Consider the following 24,746-nt stretch of genomic DNA (forward strand, 5'->3'; position numbering starts at 1 on the left):
GTGCCTTGCGTGGGTGCATGGCTATTCAGTCCTCACACACCTGTGTATCTCTGGCAATTGCTGTGGTGGTGGACGCCGCTGTGACAGTGGGCTGCCCTCGGAGGTCTCTGGATATCCAGTGTAAATCCAGCCCAGTGGAGCTGTGAAAAAAGCTAATAATATGTTATTGCAGTCTAGGTCCCCCTGTCGCCTCTCCATCAGAGCACCACTGTCACCTTACACATGGACCACGGTGTGATAATGGACAATAATGCGAAGTAGCTGAGAGTGAGAAGTCCAATCTGCCTCCTGAGTGGTAAAAGGGCTGAGAGGAAAGCAGCCCATATGCTGTGTGAGAGCTCCTGACTCCAAGGCCGCGTGACCCCCTGGGCATCCCTTCCAAAAGGTAAGCATACCCCTGATTGATTATTATCTTATTTCATAAATCGTGAAGGTTTAGTCTTGACGAGAGAGGGCATGTGTGTTTTCTCAATGCAAGAATCTCTAATTGCAGCTGAGAAGCAAAGCTCATTTGTGAATACCGCTCTACAGCTTTGTTTTTGTTATTACAGATTTTTAGACATTCAAATACTTAAACCAGCTCCACAGTAGACCATTGCTTAATTGTTTCATCATGATGTGTTTATTCATATTTAATGTAGAAGCATTTTCTCCTGCAAAAACATGGTCATTAGTTGGCTTCACAAAGAAATAAATAGCCAGATTTGTTGTGAGAGTGGTTAAATCTCTCAAAGAGAATCTAAAATCATGTTATCAGTATTGACTTCAGGCATGTTTGCAGTTAGCAAAGCACGACGGCACATAAGCCGATGAGCTATTGTTGTGCTTTCTTTGTTTAGAACAAAGTTTTAGAAAATAACCTTCAGAACATAAGTAACAACTGTGTTTTCAAACCTAAACACATTAAATATGCTTCCTTTGATCAACCTAATATTTCTGGTTTTGCTTACAGTGAGATCTTTCCCTGCAGAGAAAAGTGAAAACAAGTACAAAACATAAGCAGCAGCAGCAGCAAAACAGTAGTTTAAAAAACAAAGTGGTCCAACTTTCAGCCGGACTGAGGCCTCTAGTGGCAGCTGACGGCAACATCCTCCCCACTCAAACTTCTCTCATTAGTCTAAACTTTTACGAGACTCCATTCATGAAGAGTTGGCGTGTGCTTGTTGAACTTGATAATCGACTGAACTATTCTTTATAGCTTATACACTATGTATAGGAACCAGCATCTCTGTGGGTGGAAAATACAATCTAATTCCCTCATAGCTCCACAGTATTTCCCCCACATCTTTAATAGAAGCGTAGTGATTAACATAAGAAAATCGTTTCCAGTTGTCACACAAGCATCACAACACTTTCTAAACTCATCAGGTTAGAGTAAATATGTGACAGCAAATTACACTCTGCCTTTCTAACTGTAATTATTGTGCTGTTGAGAGGGCACGAGGGGGGCATTTTATTTTCTGTCTGATGATTGAATTCCTGCCTCTCTTCCTGCGCTGAGTTGTATTTTGGTGCGTGACCACGGGCTTTGTGGTTTTCCAAACCTCATGGGACCAATTCCCATTATTTACTTGACTGTGACCCCGTATCATGACCCCTCAAGTCTCTCATTCTCCAGGAGCCTACTTTTAAATTGCCCATCTAATGGCAACCTGCATTTTTACTGAACTGTAATGAATGCTCCAATTACACTGAAGGTGATGGAGGCGATTTTCCTATGATAGAAGGGGTGATTTGATCTCCCACACTCCATTTCACTATCTCTCTGCTCTTCAGGCATTCCCACAGACCTGTGGTCAGCACTGGCTGTTGGGAGGAAACTAAGCCTCCACTTGTGGTAATGCACCCTCTGAGTGCACTGCCAAGCCGTGCACCAATGAGGTGACTACAGAATTAAGTGCTTGAAATAAATGAATTCATTCTGGCAGAAATGTGTCAAATGACCTTTCCGCTGCTCATTACACATGGTGCACATTACACCAGAGAAATGCTCCTGTTGTCTGGGCTCCTTTGTTTCCCCCCTCTTCTCTGCCTTGTCAAAGGGGAATGGTAATTAATTGAAATCATTTCCATGTGTAAGGTTGTGCAGACCCTCCTCAAGGTGTGTCAATGGGTCGATAGATATTTGGAGTGTATAGTGTAGTCAGGTGATAAGAACTCCAGTCATACTTTGCTAAATGACTGCAAAAAGCCCCATAAAACCAATTCAAGGGCAGAGACGTCTGAGGGCAGGAAGCAACCGAAAGCGGGGGGGTTAAAGGCATTGTCCCCAGCGGACAGTGATGGTGGTCACTATCTGCAGGAATTGAAATGTTTTGGATCATTCAAGGCTGGGCACATTTTTCATTTTCTACCCTTTTTTTCTCTTCCCCCATCTGATTAAAAGGTTGTTTGTGAGAAGTGAATAGTCTCCTTGGAGGTGGTATCCTCCTGCTTAACTGAATGCAGGGCATTTCACCCAGCTCTGTGCACAAGAGAGGAGAGCTTATCCTAATGCAGAGGCTGCCTGTCTGCCTGCCAAGGAGAGATGTGGCTTTAAGAGGCCCATACATGGTGTTGATTAGTTTTACTGAGCGGGTATGCAGAGACCAATAAATTAAATATGAATAAATTAAAAATGTACTCTAGCAGAAAATTGCCATGAAAACAACCACCTCCCCATTAAAATATGTATAGTAATGCCTTTTATGTGAAGTAACTTGGGATTAGATATCACTGTAAATTAACACGCCATCCAACCGTAGTCAAGAACTTTTCACTTTTAACAAGGACTTATAAAAGAGGTATTTACTCCAGTGTGTTCAGTAATTAATTTGATATTCAAATGAGCTTACAGTATGTATTATAATTGCAAATATCCCAAATAAGAGTAGTTTTAAAAAGGGGTAGGGTCAACAAAGATTGATGAGGCTTGCTTTGAAATTGCCATCTGTTTCGAATGTTTACTTGAGGCGTGCCCCCCCCCCCCCCCCCCCCCCCCCAACCCACCCCACCTCACCACCTCACCCACCCATCAACCCACCCACCCTCTCTTCTGTGGAAATAGAGGCATCATGGTTTCATCCTGCCATTCGGCCATATGTATCTGTTATTTTGTGGGGTGGGGGGGTTGGTGGGAGTGTGTGTGTGTGTGTGTGTGTCGTGATGCAGCAGCAGCAGCAGCAGCATACATGAACACACACGCATCTCCACACACAACACAAACACTGAAGGGGATCAGGAACATCAGCATGTGTGATGAGCTCCCACAGATAACGTCTCCGCAACATTTCCATGACATTGTAGCTGTGTTACCTCATTACCACAATGTCACAGCAGCAGTGTGAGGATGTTGTGTTTGGGGGTGAGGGTGGAGGGAGGGGAGGGAGGTTCAGCTGCAGGTATTGGGCCTCTGCAGATGAGCTGATTAATTAAAGGGAGCTCTATTAAGGTTATTGAGAGGGACCCTCCCCTCTTAGCAAGCCCCCCTCTCCTCGCTCCTCGGTGGATAAAGGTGGATGGCGCAGAGGGGGGGGATCGAGGGACGGGAAGCATCCTTGCCTCTTTTGACATTAGCCTGCGTGCACCCTCTTTACACGCCCCGTGACTCTCGCCACAAGTGCCTCTCTGCACCCCACCTTTGCAGGAGTGACACTCTCTTCAGGCTCCAAAATGGGACTGCAGAGTTTTTTAATCCCTCCAGCCCGTCAACCCACCCACCCTTACTCCCATCTGTCAGGAGAACTGCTGGAGGAAAAGGGGGGGAAGCTTTTTTTAGGGGGGGGCGCATCCCTTGTTCCATCCCGGCGAATTTTCTAATTTCCTTTGCCTCCATGCTTTGTCCCAAATTCACGCCCCTAACCTATCCACCAGCTTCTTTCGCTCTGTCCCCCTCCCTCCCTTCCTTCCATTCGCTTCTCTCTCTTGTTTTGGCCAAAGGAGTAAAAGTAAAACTGGAGGCTCCTGTTTTCTTGCAGCAATAAGAACTGACAGTGTTTTAACAGCATCTGAGCCCACTGTCATCATATATGAAGAAACCCATTCTTCCATATTTTCTTGATGTGTTTCACTCTCTTCGAATTTGTTCTACCCTGAGGCGTGTACAAGCACTGCTATAATTTGCTTTAGGTCATATTCTGCTTGCACAAATCAATTTGGAGAGTTTTTTTTGTTTCCCCCATAATTAATTAAAAGTCTCGCTCAAGACAATGAGGACCATATGCTTGAAATCCCATCTCCTCTACTGACAAAAATTAGCCATACATGAGGTTATCTGAACAGACTTTATGCAAATGGAGTGGGGTGATCTAAAGGGAGAAGAGGTTTAACTCACTAGGTGAATAATTGCTGTGTGTTTTTTGTGTCTCAAATTATCTACAAACAAAATCAAACACCAAAATAACGCACGTCTTCACCATTTATTTTGTTGGAACAGACCATCAAGACATAACCATTCGACTTATTAATTAGTGACACATTACATGGACATTGCTATTTTAATGGGCAGTGACTCAAGCAATCAATTCTAATTACACATCTTCATGCACAAAACTAGGTAGGAAGCTTTAAGGGTAGCACTCTCCTGTCAGATTAACTGCAGGAAATGAATTCAGCGACTTGCTACAGCTCCATCTGCTGTTTATACCAGTCTGAGTAAACCCAGGGCATACAGTGTGTCAATAATGTTGCAGTAATGTTGCAGTCATTTTGGCAAGCAGCTTGAATCAAAGACAATTCACGTGTTATTCATCCATTTTCTCAAACTGTCTGTGTTTTAAGAAATAATCTAATTAGTGACAATGAAAAAACAGTTTTGCATATCTATTCTACGCATCAAGAAACATCAACCAACACCGGTATATTTACCTGGACAGAATAATAAATACTGTGTCCACACTTTTAAGACTCATCCTTGAAATGCAGAAAAACCTTTTGAAAACGGCTTCAATGAACGCACACTACATTTACACATACCCACTAAAACACAGCCTGTGTATGAACACAGGGCCCCATTGTTGGCACTCATTCACTTCAAGATGCAAATGGGTGAATTTGAAATTCAGCCTCTGTGTGTTATGCTTGGCTACTTTAATGTTGTATCTATGCTGGGGATTATTCTCTCTACAGCGGAAAAAACCTGTGTTTGAATGGCAGTGCCCTCAAAGTAGCTCCTACTGCTTTCAATGGCCTCCAAATGAGATTAGACCCGTGGCTGCCCTCAGTCCCAATCCTCTGCATTCAGATGGAGCGTAACCAGCCTGTGTGACAGTTTTTCTGTTTTGACACTGAGTGGGTGCAGTCACTGCATATAGGGCGTTTTTTGGAATTGAGAGGTCACAGCAGAAAAAAAAGAAGAAGAAAATCCCTATTCTCACTTTGGTGTTGTGAAATGATAACCAGTACAATCTCCTGCACTGTCTGCCATTTAGCATGTAATTACAAAACAATACAAAATATTTTGTAATTGAACTGAATGTGAATATGCAAACAGTTCTGTGTTTTATTATATTTGGCACATTACTTACAAAAATAAATTACTGATTCAAAAACAGCTTCAAGTTGTAATCACACATTTCTACAAATGCTAATTTTAAAGGAATTAATTTGTACATTTGTTGTTGAAGATATTCTCCAACCACATTAATACATCGCTGACACCTAGCTAATTATTATTTTTTCCCCATTGTGATAAATTAACATTCACTACTTCACAGATTTAATCATTTTCGAGTGACTATTACTTCCTATAGGAAAAGGCATACACTGTGTATTTAAATGAGGAGATGACATTATTAATGAGAAGATATACTGCTAAGAGTAAGTAAATCACTTAATAATAGTTTTAAATTATAATAATGAGCCTTGCTGAGCACAAATCTCCAGGGTGGCTGTTTTTATTCCACTGCTTTATAATAAAAACTTCCAATCAGATGCCACCAGTAATATCTGACAAACTCATTTAAATCTCTGTGTCTGCCGGCCACTATAAAAAAAAAAGTATGAGTCTGTATTTGGCTCAGATGGTTGGCTGTGTAACAATAAGCATTTGTTACCACATCCAGGAGAACACCTCAGAGCAGGAGCCTTTCCTTTGGCACGAACAACTGCTGAGGCTGGACACTCGGCCGCTTGGACTCCTTGTACTATTTTCACACCTGCATGTGAAGCCCTTTTATTTGACACTGCTATCACTGCCTAAGTTCTGGTCATCACCATAATGGTTGCACCATTCACAGTAGTTAACATTCACATTTTTTGATTGATTGCTAAATCACAAAATTAATATAAAATAAGCAGAATTAAATAGAGTGAATATAAAATATAGTCCACATCTAGTCTTGTGTTCTCTCCAAACTCTCACTCCTAAGCTCGTGATCATGAGGCTCATTACTTTTAGGTTTCTTCTGAATGGTTATGAGTCTTGGAGCCGGCTGGTGGTTTGCGGGGCCCGGCCCTTGCTCTCTGGTTCTCTGCCTTACTGAGGTCAGGGACTGATTTCTGTGAGTTACTGAGGTCCTTCTTCTCCTGAGGCCTGTGCTGCTTGGCGCTTTGCTGTGCGGTCGGTTTCACACCGGCGTGAGACTGCAGGAATACGATTCATATTCATCTTACATGACAGAATTAACTATCACATTCATGTAGAAAGAAAAAAAAAAGCAGCTGCATGGTTACACCTCCACTGACATCCTCTGTTTTAGGTAAATCTGGCACCATCTAGTGGCGGCTGAATATAAAAAGTAATATGCATGGTAATGTAGAAACATGGTGGCTGTTTGGTGAGAAAGTTTCTGTTTAAAATGCAAAGTAGATATTTGTAGTTTGAGGATTCTTAATTTAAAACCTGTAAAATGTAAAACTTCAAAGTATGTCAAGTGCCAGTAGAAAACTTAAATTGAAGAATAAAATTAAATTGAACTGAACAGACAAAGTAGCAGAAGGTCTCACAAACCTGTGTGGTGGTAGTGGTGATGGTTGTCTGAGACAGTCCTGAGGTGTCCAAGCCATTCCTGCGTTTGTCCTGCTGGAGGCCGACCCCACTGTTTTTACTCTTTATTCCAACATACAAGAGCAACCCAAAGCGAAACATGAGAGATCTGTACCTGGATTCCATGACCATACATTATAGATGAAGCCCGACCTATAGAACTAGGTACATACTTACTTTACAAAACATACAAACATACTTTACTGTACTTTTTTTTTTTTTTTTTTTGAGTTCCACAATTACTTATAACCACATGGATAGTGACATTAATGATACATAAACAAACCAACACGGTAACATTAGAGAGCACAGCATGAATGAGTAATTGTCTCAACTGCCAGACATACTGTAACGTTAACCTCAGACAGTGCTTAAAGCAGAAGTAAGCGATCAGGTCGTTTTGGCTAACTCTCTGTCAACCGATGGAGTTAGCAGTCCCCGCCCTCGTCCCTACGTCACCACATTCACGCGCGTCCCTTGGCTGCACACACAGAGAGGACCGCCCCTTTATGCCGTTCTCTCTCCTCATTGGATAAAGGTTGTAGGATACAAGGAAAGTTTTCTCCTCGGCTTACAGCAGAGCAGAGTGACTGACAGACCCGTGTTTCAGACCAAACACTCTATAGAAGTGATTGCTGTCGGAAGATATAACTATTTAAGACTTATATTAACACAAATATTCCACTTACTTCTGCTTTAATAAGTGCTATATAAGTAGAGACTAGACCAGATACAGTACCGTCTTGGTGGATGTGGAGGGTCCACAGAGGCTGCCGTCTTTTTCAGGGCCAACTTTAGCAGGGCTCTTGTGGTTACCGTCTGTTTCTGGCGAAGCTGCACTTGGGACCGGGGGCGGGGTCTGGGTGTCCTGAGAGGAGGCAAGGGACAAGTCCTCCAGAGTCTTTTCTCCTATTGTGGATAATTTTAAATAACATCAACATCGAATAATCCCACGTGGCTTCGGTTTACCACTCTCTCCCTCCATCCCCACTCTCTGCCTCTGTGCACTCCACTGTAATAATCAAATCCCATATATTTATGTGCATAAAAATTGGTCGCTGTGTTGGTTTTAATAATTTGACCTCATTTAGTAACACTGGTATATTCAACAGTTCTGTGTGCACTGCGTGAAAGAAAATGTTTCCAATTGGCTGGTTGGTATCTGTTAAAATTATATATCAGGACATCTCAATTATAGTATTTTAGCAGTTCAGCAGTTAAGGAGAAATAAGCAAATAAAACTGAAGCCAATCGCAGCAACACCACTAACGCTTCATGCTACATTTACAGTTAACTCACACTCCTGAACTGAAACCAACCGTGAGTTCAAGAGACTTAAAACTTAAAAAACAAAACTTTTAAGATGATTTTTTTTTCTTTTTTTGCTTCCTCTTCATGATTTTCATACAGCAGAACACCTTGTCAAACAGCATGTTATCAAACTGTGACCTGGATTATGTTATTTGATGTAAAATAAATCATCATCATTGCCTTACTCTCCTTCTCTTCCAGCTGGTTGCGCATCATATCCATCGCATTGGACTCTATAACAGGCACATTAGTGTCACCCTGTTGAACAAAGCACCCAGTAAGAGCTCCTCATGTGACTCATTTGGTAAAGTTTATGAATGCGGCGGGCGGGTGGAGTCGGCGCCTTACTGTAATCCATGGGTTGTTTAGTAGCTGGTCGGCGGACATGCGGTCGGCTGGGTTCGGGTTCAGGAGGCACATCACGACAGTTTTTGCTGTTGAGACAAAGCCAGTGAGATTGTTAGTAACAATCTGAACAGATAAACGGCATGTATCCAATGTGTATATCACTGAAGAGGGATTACAATTATTACATTTATTTATGAATGAGAGAGGAGATTAAGTGTCACCTGAGTCACTGACTTCGGCCCAGATGGGTTGAGTAAATGTGATTTCTTTGCTCATGATCTCATCAATTAGTTTTGTCTTTTTTCTGGACACAAATGGAGACTCTCCACACAACCTGCAAGGACACACGGCTCAGGCACATCTAGTCACAGTACGTGTACGTGTGTGTATAAATATATGTATGTGTATCTACTTACAACATATACATAACGATTCCTATGCTCCACAAATCACACCACAGGCTGTAACCGTGACCGCTCATCATTTCAGGTGCTGAAATACACATACAAATGTGAGACTTAACTTTTATCCAAGATCTGGACATTTCTAGGATAAAATTGACTGGTTTAAACTGATTTTGACTACCACTGATGCATGTGATCAGTGTTCCAGTACATAAATCAAACATGTTTGCATCATTTTGTTGATTCCCAGGGTGGTAAGGGTGTCCACAGTTGGTGGAATAAAGGGACCAAAGAAGATAATGCACAAATAAAAATGGAGGTGGAAAAGACTGCAAGTTAGAACAGTACTGGCTGCAAAATTTTGAGAAATGTTTTGCATATCCATGTTGCCATTAGCTAGTCTGTGTTTTCCCTTCTTTCCTTGTGCATTATTACATTTTTTGGCACATTACCTCCACAAATTGTTCATCAGTGGAATAACATGAAACCAAATGATGCCATATCGTAGCTAGCTTGCTCTACAGACTCCATAGCACCATGTAGTGAGTCTTTATAAGTGCATGTGTGTAGAAAAACAAAATTACGCTGACTGCATATCAAATCACCATGTGTCGGATTTTAAATGTCTCACATTGGCTGCTCTCCATGGTAGAATCAAAAATGTGGTGTCATACCCATATAGCCCAGAGTCCCGCAGGGCTCCGTCATTATGTTCTCAATCCCCACACCGGTCCTCACTGATAATCCAAAGTCCGTCACCTAGGCAGAGAAAAGCACTTAAGGAAAAGGTGATAGAAATAAACATGATGTAGATGCGCTGACAGAGCCTGTACTAAATTCTGTGTCTCAGGCCTCTTTGACAGAAACACAATGCTTGAGAGCAAACAATGACCCTTGACTTTTCACACAAATAGCTACACAGATGTTAAAGCTGTGCAGCTCCTTGTATTTACAAAGAGGTATCACATCATCACAAGAGCAAGACATCCAGAAGAGAGGACTAACCGCTGTGATAGACGATTTCTCACAGAATGTACAGTGTGAGTGTCTATGCAGAAAGAGACAGGGGTGTTTATGCTGTGGTCAAGTCTTGTTTTAGCTCATACAACAAGTATTTGCTTTGGCTGGCTCGTTGTCAATGCACAAAACATGCTGTGCTCAGCTGGTGATTCGTTTTAAGGTCTTTTCTTTGTGAAGGTGTGTAATACAAAGGAAGACCAGAGGGAGTCTGTCATAATGAGATGAGTATTTAAAGCTGCTAAATATAGAGGAAATGAAAGGAAAAAAGTGCCCATCGTGGTCTTGTAGAATGGACAACAAGGACCGATAGAAAGTTTCACCACCTTACCTTGATATTAATCCTTTCATTATCATCAGCATCAGGAGAATTCTTCACAAGGATGTTCTCAAGTTTTAGGTCGCGGTGGACTATATCTGTCAGATACAAGGAGACAGACATCATGAGTTTAACATTGGTGTGAGTGACAGCTGGATTTACTCAGTTGGCTTTTTGGATCAATATTCATTCAGGATTATAACAACATTATAACAAGATGGATCAAATGAGCGGAAATGGAGTTGCTCGTAATAGTAAGAATATCACAAACTCTACAGTCGTCTTGGACAAGATGTCATATAGTATTTCTTCCAGAAGCTGGTAGAGGCCAAAACAGAGTTAAAAGAGAGTGAATGTTGGATTTACATTTATCAGGTGGCTAAAACAACACAGCTCCAAACTTACTTACTCATGACAACATGGCAGGTCTTACATCTTTAGAAAATACATGTCATTTTGAACCAGCTATGTGTCAAACACACACAGACACAGTGATCTGTTTATTTTTGCTTACAGTAGTTCCAGGATGAAGGGCATTGTTAACAAAACTTGGTGGAGTGAGAGAAGGCAGGAGGAAAAATACAATTTGCCCTGGGCAGTTCTTTTCACTGCACTGGTTTAAGCAACCAAATATATAACACAACAGGGTTGATGGTGTGTGAAAGGTAAGTGAGACCAACTGGTGTGAATACAGCCAGCTTCTGAATTTTTTTTCATCCAATGCTGCAGCTTTCATATTTGTCAAGGTTATTTGGTAATTATACAAACTAAATAACAAGTGCTTATTTAACCGTTTTGCATTTCTTTTAGTTATTTAATGAAATAATAATGAGAGGAAAACACATTATAGTTGCTAAATACTACACCATCATTGGTGCATTGTGTTTCAGTAATCATTATCCTGGTTACTTACCAATAAATAGTTTTTCTTATTTAATAAAACAGTTGGATCTGCAGTGTTACTAGTTAAATGAACAGGCAAAATTTACTATGTTGTTACCAGCAGGTGTGTTGAAGCTGTGTTAAAGCTCAAAATACCGCCGAGTACAAACAAAGTGCAGCTAAGACTAACAACGGAGGCTGACAAAGTGACAAAAAGAGAAAGAGAAGGCAGTTGTAGCATGTATAAATGGCCAGATTTGATAATAGTTAGGATAGTAATAGGCTAGAATCCACAGAAGACGTTAGCTCGGCTCAGGGAGGAATGGGGTAAAGGAAACACACAGAGACGGGGTAGTTGCGTAGGAAAAGGTACCATGTATTTCAGAAACAAATAATGAAACCACAAAGTTACTATAAATATAACTTCAGGAAAATATATATGTATGTAAACCAAAATAAATAAACAACTCAATTACAAAAATAAATCAAAGGAAATTCCACCGGTTTTATTCCGCGCGGCCAGCGCCCCACCCCAAAGTCTGAGTTCTCGAAGTCTGAGTCCTTGTTGCCAGATTGAGATTAGTGGATGTGCATGTGTGATAGGGGCAGAAGGTGGGGGTTTGTGTGTGGGGAAGGTGTGGTGTAGGTACTGGCTGACTCCGAGGAGCCTCCTACCCTGACCCGGCAGGAGCAGAGTGGACTGGGGGGGAAGAAGATCGCTGGTCACTGTTCTCTTGGGTAGCTCGCCATCAATCATATCATCATCGTCTCCTTTGCCACCTGGCCTACACAAACAGGGCCAGAGCAATAGTAAATCTCATGTGCACACTTAACTCTGATACTCATGGTGGAATAAGTATTTAAATAACTACAGTCAAGTAAATGCAAAATACTTAATAAATAAATGAATACAAAATACCCAATAAGTAAAGTGCATTAAACAAACAATCAATCAAAATGAATACAAATGCAGGCAACTTTTGCTGAGCTGTCCATAATAAATATACATTCATACACAATTATCATCATTAATCAATATCATGATTCAGACACCTTAAACATGAATACATTCACCCAAACCCTCTAGCAGCACTGAATAATTAGCAGCACTCAAAAGCTAACCGCTAGCGAAAAGCTAACGCTAGCGAAAAGCTAACATCAGCATCACATACAGCATTTAGCACTAGCATAGCTAACATGCTACACACAAACACTCACCAGTTCGGGTGCAGACGGCGCGGCCAAAACCCCCAGAACCCCGCAGCGGACCCAGCGGCGGTCGACTCCTAAGTGGTTAAAGGACCGTCATATGAACTAGCGAGCAGAAACTATAATTTGAGCCGAGAATTCAGTATACAAACAATTCATCTCACCTGCAGCACGAACCCGACGCGTATCGCTGGACCGGAAGAAACCGGAAGTTACGTCGGCTTCCGTTTACTAATACCCGACTCTGATTGGCCGTGTCCCGTCACGTGATTGGTGACGCTGCGGGAGTTCACGTAATACCGCGATAACGGAAAAGAAGGGAAACCAAAAACTGCTTCCTGCACCCGGGTTACACCCTCCCCCCTTTAAACCATGCACGTCCCGGTGCATGCTACAGAACGAAAACACGAGGCACAGGATGAGCGTCCGCTGCAGGTGCGGGACTCAAGGCATTTGCTAACCCCTGAAAAAGGGACTGAACAACAGAAACAAGCGGAGTGCCTAAGGCAGAATATTGGAGTCGCTCAGGCGGCTGTCGATGACGAGTGGAACGTCTTAACGTGGCAGCTTCGGACTGTACACTACCTCCGTCAACAACGCTTTGATCAGGAGTCATCTCAACCTGTTGAGTGCATGTCTCACCTTGGTCACTCCGAGGGTCATGATTCTCAGGCTCATCTGGTTGGATTACATCATGATTCTCAGTTAGATTTCCTTCCACAGGTAAACTTTCATCCACAGGTCCACAGGATAGCTCCACTTCAGCTGCTGGAGAACCCTCTTCCACTACAGGTAAGTGAGGAGTTGAAGAGTCGGGGGTAACAGGAGCAGCAAGTAGCAGAGGACACGCGGAATCTGAACTGCTTGGAGATGAAGCAGGCGCATCACTGGCAGAATCTGCTACACGCTCAGCTGCAGGTAGGTGGACTACACTGAATCGAGCAGGCTGACAGACAGGCGGAGACAGGAGCTCATCAGTTTCCTCATCCACCAGACCTTCAAGGACATCCATGTCAGTTTGTGGTTGACTGCGGGTTCGAGGTCGGTGGACCGGAACAGGAACTGATGCCTCATCTTCAACACTAGCCGAGAGAAAACCACACGGCAGGAGGAGATCCCTGTGGAGAGTCCGAGTAGCTCTGTTCATGTCATTTTCCGGACGGACCGTATAAACTGGGAGATCCCCAGCACGCTTGACAACAACATAAACCTCACGCTCCCACTTATCTTCAAGCTTGTGTTTTCCGCGAAGTCTCACATTGCGCACCAACACTCTATCCCCCTCCTCCAGGGCAGATGGTATCACACGCTTGTCAAAGCGGGCTTTGTTCCTCTCCATGGACCGCACAGAATTCTTTGCAGCGAGCTGATAACCCTCCTGTAATCTTGACCGTAGACTCTGGACATATTGGCTGTGTGAGGGAGTCTGAGGTGTTGACACTGGTAACCCAAACGCCAGATCCACAGGAAGCCGAGGCGATCTGCCAAACATCAGCTCGTAGGGGGTAAACCCGGTGACCTCGTTGCGAGTGCAATTGTATGCATGCACTAAAGGCTTCACATACTCTTTCCACTTTGACTTCTGCTTGTGCTCCAACGTTCCCAACATGCTCAGGAGAGTCCGGTTGAAGCGTTCCACAGGATTACCACGAGGATGGTACGGTGTAGTATGTGTCTTCTTAGTGCCAGTAAATTCACAGAGTTCTTTGATCAGCCGGGATTCAAAGTCTGGTCCTTGGTCTGTATGAAGACGTTCTGGAATACCGTAATACACAATAAACTGTTCCCACAGACACTTGGCTACAGTCTTTGCCTTTTGATTGGCCGTTGGCATGGCCACAGCAAACTTGGTAAAGTGATCCGTAAGAACTAGAATGTCTTTTGTGTTGCTGGTGTCTGGTTCTAGGGACAGGAAATCCATACAAAGCAGTTCCAATGGACGAGTGGTCCTGATGTTAACCAACGGAGCAGCTTTCTCAGGTAAGGCTTTCCGCCGAACACAACGTTCACAAGTCTTGACTTTAGCCTCCACATCAGCAGCCATTCGCGGCCAGAAGAATCGGGTCCGTGTGAGATCGAGTGTCCGTTCGATCCCTAGATGACCCATGTCGTTGTGGAGAGACGTCAAGACTGTCTGCCGTAGCTCTCTTGGCAAAACCAGCTGGAATGAAACTTGCTCATCATCCTGCCGTCTTCGATACAAAACACCATCACAAAGTTCAAGACGGTTCCACTCTCTGAGAAGAAGAGCAACTTCAGGAAGTTCATGCCTCATCGTTGGGGGAACTTTCTCACCCGTCTCCATCTGGTGAATGACTTCTCGAATGCTGGGATCTGACCTCTGTTTGTCCTTGAGGTCCAACGGAGACAGAGATGAGATGACTGGCAAACCGTGTTGGGTCTCTGTGGCGTAGCCCTCCGGAATGGCGCCCACGGAGGCCGACAAAGACTCCACCAGCGTGAAACAGGTCCCAGCTGGATCAGATGAGAGGTGGGTTCGCACCTGGCAACTCTGGCAGATGGCTTCCACTATGTCAGGTGCAACTTCCTCCACACCACCAGGTTCAATAAGGTGTTGATGAGTGAACTGGTGGATCAGATCCTGTTCTTTCTGGAGAAGATCATCATCAGAAGAGCTGTCATGCGGCCGACGCGACAGTGCATCGGCGTCTGTGTTCTGGCTGCCGGCACGGTATTGCAACTTGAAGGAGAATGTTGAAAGGCCAGCTAACCATCGATGACTGGTGGCGTCCAACTTGGCTGTTGTGAGAATGTACGTCAAGGGGTTATTATCGGTGACAACAGTGAATGTGGCTCCGTACAAGTAATCATGGAACTTTTCTGTAACCGACCATTTCAATGCCAGGAACTCCAATTTGTGTGCTGGGTACCTGGTTTCGCTCGTTGTCAAACCTCGGCTGGCGTAGGCTATTACCCTCAACCTCCCCTCCTGTTCCTGGTACAAAGCAGCACCTAATCCCGTAGTACTGGCGTCAGTATGGAGGATATAGGGCTGCTTTGGGTTGGCAAACCCAAGAACAGGAGCAGAAGTGAGCTTTTCAACCAGTGCCTCAAAAGCTTGCTGGCACTGCTGAGTCCATCGCTCCCCAAACTGCATTTTGGGATGGAGAATGTTTGCTTTGTTGGAGGCAACGACTTTGGTAGATCTTCGAGTGGGTGCATAACCTCGAGTGAGCTGGTTGAGCGGTTTAGCCAGGGCAGCATAATCCCTGATGAAGCGTCGGTAATACCCTGCAAATCCCAGAAAAGACCTCAATTCTTTCAGGTTGGTAGGAACTGGCCAGGATTTTAGGGCGTTGACCTTTTCTGGGTCTGTCTCCACTCCTTTCTCAGACACCACATGACCCAAGTAACGTACCGATGTCTGGAAGAATTTACACTTTTCAGGAGACAGTTTGAGACCGAACTCCTTCAACTTGTGTAAAACTCTCAGTAGCCGCCGTTCATGCTCTTCCAGGGTATCCGAGAATATTATCAGGTCGTCGATAAAAACAAGCACTTCCTTCAGGTTCAGATCGCCCATGCATTTTTCCATCAGACGTTGGAAGGTGCTGGGAGCATTCGTAACACCTTGCGGCATCCTGTTAAACTCCCAGAATCCAAGAGGTGTCACAAAGGCTGTCTTGGGCTTGTCTGCTTCACTCATTTCGATTTGATAGTATCCAGATTTCAAGTCCAATACACTGAACCACCGGGAACCCGTCAACGCGGAAAACGACTCCTCCAGGTTGGGAAGTGCGTAAGCGTCCTTGACGGTCTGGAGATTCAGTTTTCTGTAATCGATACAAAGACGCACATCATTATTCTTCTTCCGGACAACCACGATGGGTGAGGAGAACGGCGACTCCGACTCCCGAATCACCCCAGAGTCAAGCAGGTCCCGCAGATGACTCCTGACAGCTTCGATGTCATGCGGGTGAACTGGTCGAGCACGATGTTTAAATGGAGTCTCGTCGTGGAGTTTTATGGAATGCCTCACCTTGTCAGTGCATCCGAAGTCCAGGCTGTGATGCGAGAAAACCTCAGGAAGTTCATTAAGTCTGTGCGTGACACGCATCTTCCATTCCTCTGAAATGGGGGAATCCCCAAAATCATACTCCAAAGTGGGTCTGGGATGGTTCCCTGATACGGGGGACTGGGGACTGGGGACGTGGTGCGACAGGATACACAGGGATGGGCCCACATCAGCGATGACACTACTACGAGGGACAAAAACATCTTGCTCAGATGTATTACGCAGGATGACAGGGACAGATCTCAGTGGCTGAGGTTGAAGCGTTATCAGACAGGTCACAACACAAAGACCACCAGGCAGGGGGGTCGTGGGATGTTCAATGATCACACTCTGGCCTGCAGAGGATGTGGGGATTTCAGCTGTCCCATCAACAACAACAGTGTGGCCAGCAGGGATCAGTACAGGAAATTGACTGGCTAGTCTGATAACTCCTTCGGGACCATGCTGGTGACGAATCTGCAACAGCTTCAAAACTGCACGATATCCAGGTAAAGTGGGCTGGAAGTTATTGGGCATACTTGAATACTGCGTATATAACACTTCGAGGGTATTCATACCGATCAACACAGGGGACTGGAAGTCTGGTCGAACATCAGGGACGACGAGAGCAAGGGTGGAAACTGTATACTCCGTGCCCAGGAAGCTTGATGGAAATGTTATGGCAGTTTCAACGTACCCGAGGTATGGAACAGCTTGACCGGCTGCCCCTTCCACCTGGAGCAGATCATGGAGTGGTTGGACTGGTTGGTCCGAGAAGTGCAGATTATAGTATGATACTGGGATAGTTGTTACTTGTGATCCGGTGTCCAAGAGGCATTGACACTCTTGGCCAGCAATGTTCACAACCGCAGTACACCGTGAGCCCACTAGCCCAACAGGCAGGTGCAACAGGTCGGGAGAAGACTCGTTCAGCTCTGCACACTCCACAATTTCCTTGTTCATGGGACATTGTTGGTCCTCAATGGTGCCTGTTCGCCCCTTAACAGGAACCACTGTTAGTTTAAATGCCGAGTCGAATCTGGAGAACGTCGCCATCTTTGCTGTCTCTCTGCAAACTCTTTTCTTTTCCGCGTAACAAGCGCTGGATTCGGGGGATTGTCGCACTGGAGTTTGATGTGACCATCTTCACCACAATGGAAACAGTAGCCAGGCTTTGGTCCAGAAGGCTGGCTGCGAGCGGGTAGCATAGCATTTGACTTACCAGCCCTTGGACCTCCACCTGATCCACCGCCATTTGTGGCTCTTGAACCAGCAGGCCTCAATGGACTTGCCTGCACAGCGGTTAAGGTGGCAAGCTGTCGTTGGATCTCAGCCAGCTGCTTTGTAAGTTGCTGGGTGATTGTGGTAAGTGCAGCACACACACCTTTCTCTTCACTGTCGGTGACGGCATACTGGGCTTGGGCGCTGGCTTTTGGCTTGCTGGGGCCCAGATGCTGCCTCATCCTCAGCGCTTTAGCAGCTTCGCCGTCCTCCTCAGTGCGGAGCAAGAGCAGCAGTTCTGAGAAGGAAGGTGGGTTCAATTTCCGTTGCTTGAGTTGCAGCTGAGTGATGAGAGCGTCGTTCCAGCAGCCTCTGCAAAACTGACTGAGGAGATGCCTACTAACCTCAGCTTCCAGGATCCCTCCTCTTTTCACAACCATGTTCAGTGCAACTTGAAGTCTTTGAAGGTACATCGACGGTTTCTCTCCAGTATTTTGAAATGTGTCAATGAATTTTGCATAAAGTTCATCTCCGTCCTGCACTGTTCCATATGCAGAATCCAGTGTTTGCAGGTAGATGGCTGGTGGTGTGTCAGGTCGCAGGTGCTTGATCATGTCAGCAGCAGGGGGCAGCAGACTGTCAAAAATTCTCCTTGAGCGGTGGAGATCAGAAACTGACGGATCCTGCAACAGCAAATCCACACCGGAACGCCATGTATCATAGTCTGTCTCATTCTGTGGCCGTGGCACTTTGCCAGAGAATGATCTGAGTCTCTGTGCTGAGTGGTGAGAGCCATTACCTTCACTCTTGACGATGTGCTCCACAACATAGCGCTGCACTTCTGGGGGATTGATCTCATATGCGGCCATAGTGGGTGTACCTGGTCCTGGTCCAGGTCTGGCCTGCGTTACGAACTGAACGGTGGGCTCCTCCTTCCTGCTGTGAAAGGTGGTGGTGGGCACAGTGAAGGCTGCCGCTGATGGTGCCGCCACAGGCACAGAGCATGAAGCATCCTGTGGTGGTGGCTTCCCTTCATCTCCCCGTGGCCCTTCCGCCGAGGTTGGGACAGGCTGCAGCTTAGTGACAGAGTGACCAATTTGAGACATTGCACTGTTCAGAACCTCCGCGAAATCCCTACCAGTGAGCTTCGCGATGGTTTGCAACTCCACAAGGTAAGACTTTGTTGTAGCGTTGCCTACCTGCGCAGCACAAACCGTCGACAAATCCGAGATTTCATATGCTACTCTTGGATCACCCGTATAGTGCCAATATGGTAAAATGTTTTGCAACCCACGCACCGCAGCACCAGAACTGTATTCAACAATGAGTGTTTTATCAAACGAAGAGTCTGGTTCATCAATTGTTACCATTTTAGAAATGGACCCATATTGTTTCAGAAAATCAATGACTTCTTCATCAGTTTCAGTATTTGTCATGCCTTCAACCATTACTGCATTAGGTACCTTAACCCCATATTTACCAAAAATATCCATGATGTATAGGTCTTATTGTACAACAAAAAAATTAATAAATGTGTGTTCCAATACTTTACCAATTCCTCCTGGCTAGCTCGCCAAAATATGTAGCATGTATAAATGGCCAGATTTGATAATAGTTAGGATAGTAATAGGCTAGAATCCACAGAAGACGTTAGCTCGGCTCAGGGAGGAATGGGGTAAAGGAAACACACAGAGACGGGGTAGTTGCGTAGGAAAAGGTACCATGTATTTCAGAAACAAATAATGAAACCACAAAGTTACTATAAATATAACTTCAGGAAAATATATATGTATGTAAACCAAAATAAATAAACAACTCAATTACAAAAATAAATCAAAGGAAATTCCACCGGTTTTATTCCGCGCGGCCAGCGCCCCACCCCAAAGTCTGAGTTCTCGAAGTCTGAGTCCTTGTTGCCAGATTGAGATTAGTGGATGTGCATGTGTGATAGGGGCAGAAGGTGGGGGTTTGTGTGTGGGGAAGGTGTGGTGTAGGTACTGGCTGACTCCGAGGAGCCTCCTACCCTGACCCGGCAGGAGCAGAGTGGACTGGGGGGGAAGAAGATCGCTGGTCACTGTTCTCTTGGGTAGCTCGCCATCAATCATATCATCATCGTCTCCTTTGCCACCTGGCCTACACAAACAGGGCCAGAGCAATAGTAAATCTCATGTGCACACTTAACTCTGATACTCATGGTGGAATAAGTATTTAAATAACTACAGTCAAGTAAATGCAAAATACTTAATAAATAAATGAATACAAAATACCCAATAAGTAAAGTGCATTAAACAAACAATCAATCAAAATGAATACAAATGCAGGCAACTTTTGCTGAGCTGTCCATAATAAATATACATTCATACACAATTATCATCATTAATCAATATCATGATTCAGACACCTTAAACATGAATACATTCACCCAAACCCTCTAGCAGCACTGAATAATTAGCAGCACTCAAAAGCTAACCGCTAGCGAAAAGCTAACGCTAGCGAAAAGCTAACATCAGCATCACATACAGCATTTAGCACTAGCATAGCTAACATGCTACACACAAACACTCACCAGTTCGGGTGCAGACGGCGCGGCCAAAACCCCCAGAACCCCGCAGCGGACCCAGCGGCGGTCGACTCCTAAGTGGTTAAAGGACCGTCATATGAACTAGCGAGCAGAAACTATAATTTGAGCCGAGAATTCAGTATACAAACAATTCATCTCACCTGCAGCACGAACCCGACGCGTATCGCTGGACCGGAAGAAACCGGAAGTTACGTCGGCTTCCGTTTACTAATACCCGACTCTGATTGGCCGTGTCCCGTCACGTGATTGGTGACGCTGCGGGAGTTCACGTAATACCGCGATAACGGAAAAGAAGGGAAACCAAAAACTGCTTCCTGCACCCGGGTTACACAGTGTTTTCTCATTAGCATCACGTCTCTGTAACAAGGTGAGGAAAACTAGCACAGGGGACTTTCCATGAGAGAACACACCTATTAATCAGTATTGCTCCCTAGTTTGTTGTAAATCAGTCATTAGCCACATGTAATGATGCTTTATTGCCAGACAGTGTCCTAAATTACCTCTAACCACAGATTTCGCCATTAGAAGGGGAAAAGGCCTTTCCAAATGAAACACGTAGATTTAATTAAAATGTTTATTATGTTGTTTCCTGGCAGTTGTTTATTATTTCTCTTTTATCAAAATGAGCCATGCTTCTATAATGACTGAGAGCTATAATGGCATGGAGTCTCAATGGAGTCAAAGAGGGCAACACAGCTGTGTAATAATGGCACTGTAGCCCAATAATAATCTAAGTGAAGCACAGTATTTCTAATTCCAGTGGTGTATTTATCTAAAATGTCCCAGACTAAAACATTATCCAGTACCACTCAAGTTTAATTAAGGAGAGAATATGATGCATGTGAAGTAACTCATCAACAAGTTCAATACCATTTAACACCCATATCATCACAGCAGCAGAAATAATAGATTTTAAGATACTTGTTTCTTTCTAGATCATTTTGTTAATACTATCAAAATGTCAACCTGCAGAGTGACTTTACTTCTTTTGTGAAGGTAGGCGACGGCGTCAGCTAAGCTACAGATGATGTGCCTCGTCTCGTCCTCGGTGAAGAAGCCTTTCCGGTGCAGCAGCTGCCTCAGTTCACCTCCATCACACAGCTCAGTAACCAAATACATCATCTAGAAACAAACAAAGAAAATGCATCCAAACCACAAAGTCAATTTGCGTGCGCTTAACAGGAATATTTATGCAGAGGACACACGGTAATGGGAGATTATATGTCATATCATCACTCACGGCCGACTCTCTTAAATAGGCTTAGTCTGTGAGGTTCAGGACAGCGATGCTTACCTTGGGCGTGTCATAGACTTCCTTTAGATGTATTATGTTGTTGTGATTCACTTGTTTGAGAATGTTTATTTCATGCTCCAGCATCTCGACTTTCCAACTTCCTGCCTGAAGTGACAGAAGGTCAGCTGATGGAGTTTCAGCACAGTTACGGCCCAACGGTAAACTCTCTCTTATTAGAACAACTTCTTATCACGCTAAAAAACAGACTCGCCACGGGGACGCCAAATGTACTCACCGCTGGTCTGCAAACCTCCTTTATAGCCCACTTTGTCTGTGTCCCAATGTGGGTTGCTTCATAAACAACTCCGAAGCTACCTTGACCCAATTTTCTTCCAAATTCATAAATTTCCTATGGGGGATAGGAAAGAAAGGCAACTTTACTACATTTGTAAACTACACCTGCTCCTGTCAGTCAGAGACAGCAGAGGATTTCCCTTGAGCTTGTGTTTAGGACTTTAGGATCATTCCACTGTTTTAGATTACAAAAACATTATGTCTTCGCTCAAGACCTGAAATCCGAAGTACATCCTAATTTCAGGCGCTCTGGAAAAAAAAAACCTGAAAGCTTCTGGTCCCTGGAGTTGCAGAATATAGTATTTCTAATCAAGTTACAAATGATTAAGTTGCTGCTGCAGTTCCTTCAATCTCAGGTCTAATTAACTTGATCATTATCTGTGTGCATGCAAGGCTGAGCACTGGCTGTTTCGAATTTGGCAAAGGGAGCAGTCAAATTCCCTCGTGAAGAGAGGAGGGGGGGGCTATACAGCAGCAAAGTGAAGTTTGATCCCCTTCTGGTGCAGATAGAGGGAACTATAGAGGTCACCAGTGACTATGTGTGACTTCTTCACTGGTGGTCCCACAGCACAACACAGGACTGTAATGGGATCATGTAGTGTATAGAGGGGCTCCTTACCCTGAGCTTAGCATCATTCTCCAGGCGTTTGACAGGCACCTCCCTCTCCGCTGTGTCCCTGTTGGTCCTCGGGGACACCTTGTCTAATCCACTAACATCTGCTTCTGTCATCTAGAGATGGAAGGGAGAGGGCAGTCATTATCGCCTTGAAATTCCTCATCAAGTCATGAGATAATAAGGCTGTCCGTGACAAAATAAATGCATTTCTTTGACAGTTTCGATGGAAAAATCTGTTCAATATTGTTTTTAATGAAGTCATGGAGTGGGATTTCTTAAAATGTTGTGTTTATTACAGACAAAAGATATGACTATCACTTTACATTGACTACTGATTACCAAAAGTCCATGCACAACCTTAAAAAAAAACACATTGATCATCCAAGCATTACCTAGTCGGCCAAGACAAAAGACACTTCAACTGTAGGTTTTCTCATTCTTTCATGACCCAGTTCACCATCATGCCTAATTATGGATACTAGATTGCACTCACTGTACACCATCACCACTGCATGTAAAAGTCCAAAACCCAAAGACATTACATTTCCAACAGTACGACATGAAACAGAAAGAAGCAGCACATTCTGACATTTGAGATTTTTGACATTAAAATGACTTACAAGAGTAGGCCTACTATAATATATTGTCAATTATCATGCGAATGCTCCATTATCTGTCATTTGACTAATTGCCTCAGGACTGAGAGGTTAACACAAGTATTCTCAAGCATTATGTAATTAACACAATTCTTGTTGAAGGTTATTTTACCAGTATTATAGATATTATTTTTAATTTAGTTTCTGAAGACTGAATTAAAAAAAAAAAAAGTCTACACTTGAAGAAGTACACACTTGTAAAGGCTCTGTGAGTCTTTACTACTTTACTTATTCTAACTTGTCCCTTCTTTTATCAGTGGTTTATGACCAAACCGCTGTCTCTGTCTGAGCCCATATTAAGTTTAAGCACAATTTACCCAGCTTGAAAAACAGTCTCTAAAGCCAAATTAAATGTAAAGCAATTATCAAGTGATGACTGGGAGCGATGAAGTGGATCCACCACACGCACAGCAATTAATTATTAACAAGGAAACGGTGTCTTTAACCTCTTCACTCCGATGCATTATTTTAGCCCTGACAGGGCTCTCATAACAGGCCTGTCTCTCCCATTATCTCCTGTCTATTCTCCAATCAAAATGATTGTGACAGCCTCTGGAAGTTCCAATCACCTCAATCACAGCTCATTTGCGGAGGACAGAGGCATGTGATGAGTGTATCACTGGGGACTGTAACCGGAGGAGGAGGGTCCTGTGTGCGCCTCATGTGTTTCCAAGACAGAGGTGTCTGGTCCTTAGCCCCAGATCCCTGATTCAAAGGAAATGAGATATCAGGGTCAGGTCGGGCCAAGTAGCCCGGCCTTAAAGTGGGTCACTCACGGACACAGGTCTTCAATTGCTTTAAGCCTGGGTTTGTCTGTCTGCAATCTCTAGACTTGTGTTTCTTAGACTGCGGGTCAAACTACAGGTCAGAGCACAAAATAAATTACTTACTTGTTTTTCATTTTGTTTTGTTGTTTTCTTTTCCTTTTTTTCCCCTAAACTTAATAACTTAAAACTTTTTCACTGCACCTGACCGCTCACCACTCAAACCGAGGACTGGAGGAGATGGAGGTGGAAGATTAACCCTGACATGATCAGATCTGGGCCTGGATGCACCCAAGAATTGCAACTATTTGAACCCTGATCAACACATGGCACCACTGCTTCTGCTGCCAAGTTTGAAACAAAAATATATAAACGCCACTGACAGAACCAACAAATCCGGCTGTAACAAACTTACTACTACTTACTAAATCCCACCACTCTTTGGTTGAGTTTCCAGGAGTCGTACATGTACTGTAGATGCATTGACAACTCTATAATGTGTCCAAAAATGAATTTGTTGCATGACCACATTGTTGAAAATACAATCAGGATTCAAACCTCTCACCAGTGGTGGGTACAGGTTGTGCCTCTGTGCCACCAGTGCACCTAAGATGCCCTCCATTATGGCTCAATTATCTGTCATGTACCAGAACATTGTGTGAAATGTGACCAGGTGTTGAATGAGTCTTGATAAAGTCAAGTGTTACAGTATTAGCAAATTCACTGAGTGGATCTCTTATTCCAGCTCGACACGGATTGAGGACTAGTCAAAGAATAAATATATAATATTAACTAGGTCAAATAATGACTAAATTGGAGTTGACGGCACAAATGACCAATGTCAAAAACGT

At 44.0% G+C, this 24,746-nt stretch overlaps 1 protein-coding gene across 1 annotated transcript; it reads right to left on the reverse strand.

Annotated features, from left to right (window-relative positions):
• Window positions 1-6,372: 6,372 nt before the first annotated feature.
• On the reverse strand, window positions 6,373-24,517 carry stk33 (serine/threonine kinase 33; the record flags this gene model as incomplete). The annotated part of the gene is made up of 14 exons (XM_084001527.1): window positions 6,373-6,561; window positions 6,929-7,079; window positions 7,699-7,873; window positions 8,461-8,533; window positions 8,624-8,709; window positions 8,845-8,957; window positions 9,040-9,115; window positions 9,702-9,786; window positions 10,376-10,461; window positions 21,255-21,393; window positions 21,566-21,670; window positions 21,801-21,914; window positions 22,479-22,589; window positions 24,461-24,517. 14 exons carry the CDS (start codon window positions 24,515-24,517, stop codon window positions 6,373-6,375), a joined length of 1,560 nt encoding a protein of 519 aa, XP_083857653.1.
• Window positions 24,518-24,746: the final 229 nt, after the last annotated feature.

This window comes from Trachurus trachurus (assembly GCF_905171665.1).
Source record: "Trachurus trachurus genome assembly, chromosome: 3".
NCBI classification, from domain to species: domain Eukaryota; kingdom Metazoa; phylum Chordata; class Actinopteri; order Carangiformes; family Carangidae; genus Trachurus; species Trachurus trachurus.